Source organism: Danio aesculapii, chromosome 16 (genome assembly GCF_903798145.1).
Source record: "Danio aesculapii chromosome 16, fDanAes4.1, whole genome shotgun sequence".
Lineage (NCBI taxonomy): Eukaryota > Metazoa > Chordata > Actinopteri > Cypriniformes > Danionidae > Danio > Danio aesculapii.
In genome coordinates, this window is record NC_079450.1 from 13,161,947 (window position 1) to 13,170,769 (window position 8,823).

General features: G+C 37.0%; 1 protein-coding gene across 3 annotated transcripts in view; it reads left to right on the plus strand.

Annotated features, from left to right (window-relative positions):
- oxr1a (oxidation resistance 1a) overlaps positions 1-8,823 on the plus strand; it is a 305,739-nt gene that overhangs the window by 121,660 nt on the left and 175,256 nt on the right. For 2 of the 3 annotated variants that reach the window (XM_056474693.1, XM_056474695.1), the window contains exon 1: positions 1,621-1,840. In XM_056474693.1, the coding sequence (XP_056330668.1) occupies positions 1,621-1,840 (220 nt within the window). Of the gene's footprint in view, positions 1-1,620; positions 1,841-8,823 lie in introns of those variants that run through there. The other variant, XM_056474694.1, reaches the window with a different exon arrangement.

Sequence of the window (8,823 nt, forward strand, 5' to 3'; positions counted from 1 at the left end):
CTAATTCTTATGATTATAATATTGGCTTGACAAAGTAGGTCTCTAAGTCAAAAATAATTGTGAAGCTCAATGTTTCCATGTTGCTAACTTGTTATTAGCTTGGTTAACACTGACCCGCCTGGTTTTGGCCATTTCCAGCCTGGTCTTAGCTGGTCAAGCTTGTTGGCTTGATCTGCCTAGCCAGACTGGGAGCCCAGCCAAAACCAGCTATGTCCAGCTTAAACGAGGCTGGTCAAGCTGGTTTCAGCTGGTCATTTCCCAGCCTGACAAGCCAAGGCCAGGCTAGAAATGGTTGGAAACCAGCCTGAAAATGGCCAAAACCACTCTAAAACCAGGCGGGTTGACCAGCCAATCAGCCTCGGCTGGTTTAAGCTGTTTTGTTTTTCAGCAGGGATGTTTTAACATGTTGTAAATTGTATTAACATGTTGCTAGCATGAATTACCATGTAACTAGCATGTTAAGTATACTTTTATTATTTTTTAACACATAGATCTACGCTATCATGGTTGAATGAATGCAAGTTTTTTAGCATAGTTTTAATCGATGCCTTCAAATACATGTTGCTACGTAGCATCAGTAGCATTGTTCCTGACCTATTTTTGGCATAACACATTGCTAACATGAGTTTAGATGTTGCAGGCATATTAGCATGCCAGCATGAAGTAAAACTATAGCCCTTTTTTAGCATAGCACATTGTTTCCATTGATTAGAATGTTGCTAGCAAGTTTTTAACATTATAACATAGCCAACATTTTATTAATGTGAATTTATTTTAACATGTTTATCATACTGTTAGCATATTTTACCACTTTATTTTTAGTATTGTTAGCATGTTTCTAGTTTGGTTAGCATATTGTTAGCAGGAATATGCATGTTGGTAGGTTACTGTAGCTTTGGTATCTTGTTGTGTTAACACTTTCCTATCTTTTATCACATGGCTGATATGTTGTAAACGTTCCTGAATAACATAAATGTACAGTCTAAAACCAAATTAGAAATAAACTTTTTTTTTGTTATTTATTAAGTATGAAGACAATGTTCTTGTGCTCAGCAAAAAAAAAAAACACGGGCAAAATATCACCAGTTGTCGTCATCTGTTAGCTTTTTCTGAGCTTTTTCATAATAATAGACTGGAAAATCACATATACAGTTGAATTCAGAATCTCAATCTCTATTTTTGTCCCCATTTTCTGTTTAAGAGAGAGAAGATTTTCTGGATAACAATAACATGTATAAACGATGGTTCGTTCTGTAGACAGTTGGAAAAAAATATTGCTTAAGGAGACTAATAATATTGACTTTAAAATGTTTTAAAGAAATGAAAAACTGCTTTTATTGTAGCCGAAATGAAACAAATTTAACTTTCTCTAGAGGAAAAAATATTGTAGGAAATACCGTGAAAAAATCATTGCTCTGTTAAACATCATTTAGGAAATATTTGAAAAGAAAAAAATCACAAGATGGCAAATAATTTTGACTGTATATCTTATGATGTATTTTTAATGTGGAATCTGAACTGTCAGGCCTGATTACACACATTCTCTAGACATCCATACGCTGACGAAAAGTGAGACATCCATACGAAGAGTGTTGCAAACACTCCTGCATGCAATTCTTCATGTCTCCTCTGGTGTCTCCTTTCAGGCTGAAGAAGAAGTCCCAGTCGGTGGACATCGGCTCTCAAAGCTTTCCAGCACGCCTCATCCCGAGTCTGTCCTTAAACAGATCTTCACCACCTGCTGCCAAGACAAACACATCTGAGGTGCAGGAGAACAACACCACCAATGCCCAGCGCCGTGTGCCACGCTGCAGCGATCTGAAAAGGGGATACACCATAGGTAAACCAGCATCTGCCTTTTCATCACAACAGACTGTGTGTGTTTCTGTTTCATCTGAGTTTCAGTTCGACTTCATCTCTATATATACATGTGTGCATAGATGCTTGAAGATGTTGACTTTAAACGAATGTCTCCATAGTTTTTGGCATTTTTAGGGACCAAGCACCTACAATGTGTAGGCCCTATTGGAATTGTCCTGTTTCTTCTTCTTCTTCTCTAGAATGAATAGCATTTTTGAGGGTCTAAACGTGCTCGAAAATTCACCAAACATAGCACACGCACCGGAAGTGGGTCTCGCAAAATGACTCGACAGCGCCACCTGTGCATTTTGACGGCGTGGCCCCCAAGCTACGTTTCACGCACATGAACGAAAATTGGCACACACGTCAAACATGCCAATACCTACAAAAAAGTCTCTTGGAGCAAAATCTCAAACCCAACAGGAAGTCAGATATTTTTAACTTCCTGTGCTGAAAAAGTGCAGTTTTTGCCATTTCCAGATGTTGTATTTTAATGAACTCCTCCTAGGGATTTTATCAGATCGACATCAAATTTGAGTATTGTCATCTAAAGGCTTCGGTGATGTTAAATTGCGAACATCTAGAGTTTTCATCGATAGTCTCTAAAACTTTGACGATTGGCCACAAAACAGGACGTTGTTATAACTCAGGCATGCATTGTTCGATCTGCCTCAAAATGTACATGTTTGATAACAGTCCTGACCTGAATACGTCTACATGTGAATATCCAGTTACAGTTATAGCGCCACCTGCTGGAAACAGGAAATGACATGTTTTATACTGTAACAAACTCCTCCTACAAATTTGATCAGATCGGATCCATGTCCCATTGGTTTAGTCCAAAGGGTTTTGTGATGCTAAATTGTGAGTTTTCGTGAAAGGGGCGTGTCTGTGGTGCACAGACAAAGTTCAGTTTATCACCATGAAGGAGGAAGTACTTATAATTCAGCCACACAATGTCTGATCTGCCTGAAAATTCACAGGTTCAACGAGAATCCTCTCCTAAAGACATCTACATGACAATATTGAGTCACAGTCATAGCGCCATCTGCTGACAGAAGAAAGTTTGGCATAAATCTGTGTTTTGTTTTTTTTTCTCAGGTTTTTTTTTATAAATCAGCTTAAATTGTTATTGTCCACTGTTCTCTGTCATCCTAAGGCCACGGGGCGGCGGTGAGCCCGGGTGCAAGGTATCTTTCATCGCTGCTTGCAGCTTTGATTATTGTTTTTATTTATTTTTTTAGGGGTTTTCACCTTTATTATGATAAGACAGTAAAGATTCAGACAGTAAAGCATTGGGAGCAGAAAGAGGGGAAGGATTGGCAAAAGACCTCAAGCCGGGAATCAAACTCGGGCCGCCTTGAGCATATCTGTGCTAAACAGTATGTCGGTGCACAGTACCACTAGGCTATAGGCGGCGACTTTTTTTTGTTTAATAAGGAAGATCGTGGGGAGTATCACTTTACTTGAAGACCTTTATAATCATTATATGACGCATGTTATAAATATGAATGAGATTTTATGCATGCGTATGACAAGGTTTTCTTTCTTTATTATTGCTGTCAGGGTAACTAAAACACATTACAAGAATAAATACTTACAGAGGTTTACAGAGAGATAAAGCATCAAATAAGCGCTTACGAGGGAAAAAGGAAACTAATGAACAAACAACAAGCAACATAAAATCATATGTTAAACAAATTAAAAAGAATAAATAAATTAACAGCTTTAATAGCTTAAGATTTTTAGAGGAAGCAATAGATCTAATGTACAGTTGAAGTTATTTTACAAAAGCAATAAAAGAAGATTTACGTTGAGAGAATTTACAGTGGTGTATATGGAATTTTGCATGAAATAAAAGGAGATTAATTATGAAATATTCCTTTTATCATCTGGATTCTTGAAAAATCAATAGTATTTTGTGATGAATAACCATAGAGAGTTCAATCCAAAAGCATTGTGTAGTATGTATCTATATCCGACTTCTGACAATTCTTTCACTCAGTTGTCATCTTAAATGCAAAAGTGACATGTTTGAGATGTCTTTAAGACAATTTGACATAACTAAATACATCACAAGTTGCTTTGTCAACTTTACTTGACAATGGCAAGACAACATAACTTGTCATAAATCTGTCATAAACATGATAGTCATGAGTGCATTATAATTGTGTTGTAATGAATTTTATAACAATAAATGTATGCTAATTTAAATGTCATTAAATATTCCTTACACTCTTATAAAATCATTTGACAAAGTATTCACACTTTCAATGAGAAATAATAATAGCTAGGTTGCTGCCGGAAGTGGTGTTAGTGAGACAAGCAGTGGGCGCTCAACCGGCAGTCTGTGTGGGTCCTAACACTGTGTGGGTACAGTGAAGGGGACTCTATACTGCTCAGTGAGTGCCATCTTTCGGATGAGACATGAAACCGAGGTCCTGACCCACTGTGGTCATTAAAAATCCCAAGATGTCCTTCAAAAAAAGAGTAGGGGTTTAACCCCGGAATCCTAGCCAAATTTGCCCTCTGGCCTCTGTCCAACATGGCCTCCTAACCATCCCCATATCATAATTGGCTTTATCACTCTGTCTCCTGGGTTATACAGTTTAACCCAATGCATTGGTTTATTTTGATTAAATGTTATTTTAAGTTCTAGATACTTAAGCATTTGTATTTGTTTAATATAAATTGGCTATGAAGCACATGTTTGAATCATGAATAATTTAGAGTGCTGGTGAAGCGGATATAAAAACACAGCAGGGATTTAATTTGATAAAAAATATATATTTTCACATTACAGCTTAAATAAATTTATAAGGCAAAAACAACATTACGTACGCATATTAAAACAGCTGTGTCAGTTAAATCAGTTAACTGTTGAAATTCTAAATGTTTAACCCAACTGGTTGATTTATTAAATAAATAACCAAATAAGGGTTAAAAACAAACCAACAAAGCACCAAAAATGTACAAAGACACTGACAGGTTATGATGTATTTGTTTATGTCAAGATTTCATAACAATGACATCCCCAACAGTGTCATCTTTGCATTTAAAATGACAATTGAGTGAATGACACTTGATGACAGTTGTCAGAAACATGCATAAAATCTCCTTTATATATATATATAACGTGTCATATCATCATTACAAAGGTGTCATGTCAGTCTTATGAACACCTCCTTCAAGTAAATAGTTACCATGATGGGTTGACTGTAAATTTTGCTCTGCTTCAGTCAAACATTACAATATTGATTTGATTTGAATTAGATTTTTAAATATGCATTTAACACTAGTATAGCAATATAAAAAAACTGGTCAGCTGGAGTAGCGATTTAACAGTCATCATTGACGATTTGACCAATCAGAGTCTAATATTTGTGCAAGCCATGTAATATTGAAGCACACTGGTGATTGTGCCGTTCTCAATGTTTGACTTTCTGCTGTCTTTTGGAGGCCGTGTCCTCAGGCAGTCACAGTCGGCCTCCTCACAGAGCCTTTAATTGGTGAGAGGACGGCAGGAGAGAGAAGTGTTATCGATGGCCACACGCTGGGCGTCTTTTCATCCTGTGTCAGAAGCGCCATTAAAACCACACCACACATTTTAATAACCTGCCCTCATGCATCCCGCCAAATTATGCTGTCATTTCCAGCTCGACGTGAGCGGCGCTTTTAACGTTTTTAAATGAAAATGACCCTGACAGACCATTCAGTTTTCCTTAAATGAGAGCTGTTTTATTGTAGTGATTCTGGTTCGATGCAAATGGGGATCGAGATATAAAGTTGAAGTCAGAACTATAAGCCCTCCTGAATTATTAGCCTGTCTGTTTATTTATTTCTGTTTAACGGAAAGATTTTTTCAACACATATGTAATCATAATAGTTTTAATAACTAATTTCTAATAACTGATTTCTTTTCACTAGATAGTTTTCAAGATAAAGGCAATTTAAAGGGCCACGAAATCCCCCTGTCTCATACCTCCAGCTTTGTTTAGGTGGGAGTGTCGGGGGAGGGACAGAGGGAAGGTTTTGCATAAAAATGGGAGTTTCTGTTTGGCCACACGCTGATTTTCACAGAGGAAAAACAACACACAGACACGGGAGAAAGACAGTGACTGCATTTATATGGACATCAGTTAAATGAATTATTTGCCAAATTATTAACTTGTCAACTTTAACTACAGTCTGGCACTTTCATTTTCATTCAGGAGCATTTCATGCGTGCCCCCCATGACAAACGAGATATTGGATGCGAGGAACTGCTGGAAGAGTGTAGTTTTAATGGAATGTTTGATATGAGGAGAAAGTGAATGGGAGAAAGTAAAAAAAGCTGTGTGTGTATAGACTATCCTGTCACAAAATGCGTTGAAAATCCTACACGACGGTAATGGTTTGATTGAGGTGTTCACGTTTACAGTGCATCAATTACAGTGTATCTTTCGGTCCATAATATTGTAGTGATATTAATGTAAACTTAGTAACTAAATCATTTTGACTAAGGTATGTCTTTAAAAACTGAAAGAATATAGCTGACGACACGAACTAACTTTGCCTTTGAACAAACAAACAAAGAACACTGATCGCTCACTTACCAAATCTGTAGAGACAGGACAATCAACACCAACTTGAGTTAAAACCGTCTTTTTTAAAAGGAGACGAGTAGTAAATCCGGATTTCACCATTTCCAGATTCAAAAAGCTCTCGGGTAGAAATGTTCCTTACAAGCATATTTTTGTTGCGTGTTAGCAGACCACTATAATCCACACGTGAGTCTAGCTGCGCTCTCAAAGCAAGGAAACGGAAACAATACCTTCCTTGCAGCACATTTATAAACACAACACTGATGACCCATGTCTCCGAACAATTCTTCTTCTTCTACTTGTTTTAATTACGGTCGGCAACACAACGTGGCGTTTCTCTGCTGTCTGAACACTGTAACAGGTAAAAACAGTCTTCGAAGCTATCATGCAAATCAATGAAGTTGCGCCTCATTCACAATACGGCGTGCTGATTGGCTTGAACCAAGTCTTACTCTTGAATTAATGATGAATGCTCAAAGACGTCACGTTGTTTTCACCGGTACAGACATTCAGTCTACACGCTGGAATTGACGGAAGGATCTTATCGTTGTGACGCAGCTTTAAAATTTCTTTTCAAACCAGAAGAACAAATCAGCTCCAAATAACACAAAAACAACTAATTTTCAAGTTTTTTTAAAATGTATGTACCTAATAGAGTTTTTAGCAGCGTGGGACACGTATATGACTCAACATCTCAAAAAATGTGTGTTTGTGTTTTGTGACCTTTTAAAGGCTTAACTAGCTTAATTAGATAGGCGAGTTAGGGTAATTAGGCAAGTCGTTGTATAATGATGGTTTGTTCTGTAGTCAATCAAAAAATATTGCTTAAAGAAGCAATTAATTAATAATTTTGACCATTAAAATGGTTTTAAAAAATCAAAACTGCTTTTATTCTAACCGAAATGAAACAAATAAGACTTTCTCCAGAAGAAAAAATATTATCGGAAATACTGTGAAAAATTCCTTGCTCTGTTAAACATCATTTGGGAAATATTTGAAAAAGAAACAAAATTACAGAAGAGCTAATAATTATGAGTTCAACTGTAAGTCTGCAATGATAAAATAAGTTTTGGTGTTGTTGTTGGAAACGTTCTCCAGGTCAAGTCTGCTTTGGTCTCATAGGATCCTGGGATAGCCTTAATTCCTAACTCACCTAATTCTGTTAACAAGATACTGGATAGGCTTTTATGTAAGTCTTCTTTATCTAATGTTTATCCGCTAGTCCTTTAGGATGACGTTATACAAGTTGTACGGCCTTTGTTGATGGTCATGTAAAGTTAAGCTGAAATCAACGAGGATTTATACATGGTTGAAAAAAGCAAGACATGATTATTCACCAAAAAAAAACAGCTATATATAGCAAGAAAAATACAATACAATACAATATGTTTTAGAAAGCACATTTAAAAACAGCAGAAGTTGACGAGGAGTACTAAAAAAGAAAGTAAGCAAATAAAATGTAAAAAGAAAACAATTAATAAGTCAAATAAAATAAAAAACAATAATCAAGAAGTGTTAAAGTGATAGAAAATAGATCCATTCATTCTTTCATTCATTCATTTTCCTTCGGCTTAGTCTTTATTTCTGAAGTCGTCAGAGCGGAATGAACTGCCAACTATTCCAGCATTGGTTTTGCGCAACGGATGCCCTTCCAGCCACAACCCAATACTGGGAATTCACCTATAGCGCATGTCTTTGGACTGTGGGGGAAACATGAGCACCCTTAGGAAACCCACACAAACACAGGGAGAACATGCAAACTCCACACAGAAACGCTAACTGGTCCAGCCAGGACTAGAACCAGCCACCTTCTTGCTGTGAGGAGACAGTGCTAACCACTGAGCCACCGTGCTGCCTAGAGAAAAATAAATAGGTCTTTAAAATGGACTTAAGCACAGAAATAGATGGGGGAAAGTGGTAGAGCTTTCCAGAGTTTAGGACCACCAATTGTAAATGCTCGATCACATAATTTTTAATGCATGTTGTAGGCATGGTGAGTAAAATTATTGATGGCTTTGTAAAAAAGTAATAGATGGAGTTGTAAAAAATCATTCATAAATCTGCAATTCTGAGGAAAATATGCATGTACAGTAAACCAGATGCTTGTAAAAACTTACAATTCCAAAAAAAAAAAACTTAAAAGAGATAAACTGTCACATATGTAAAACCTACTCAGGATCCAATATAGGCTCATTCTGAAAATGTAGCCTTATATAGGTTTCTGGAGATTGCAAATTATGTAGCCAGAAGTACGTATGGCTGCATTTTGTCTTTAAAATGAACGCTATGGGGCAGTGTGCCGCCGTTCCTTTTCGTGCTTAACAGCTGACTGCTTACCTCCGTGTGGACGGCTTTCCGGCTGTTACCACTTTGTCCAGTT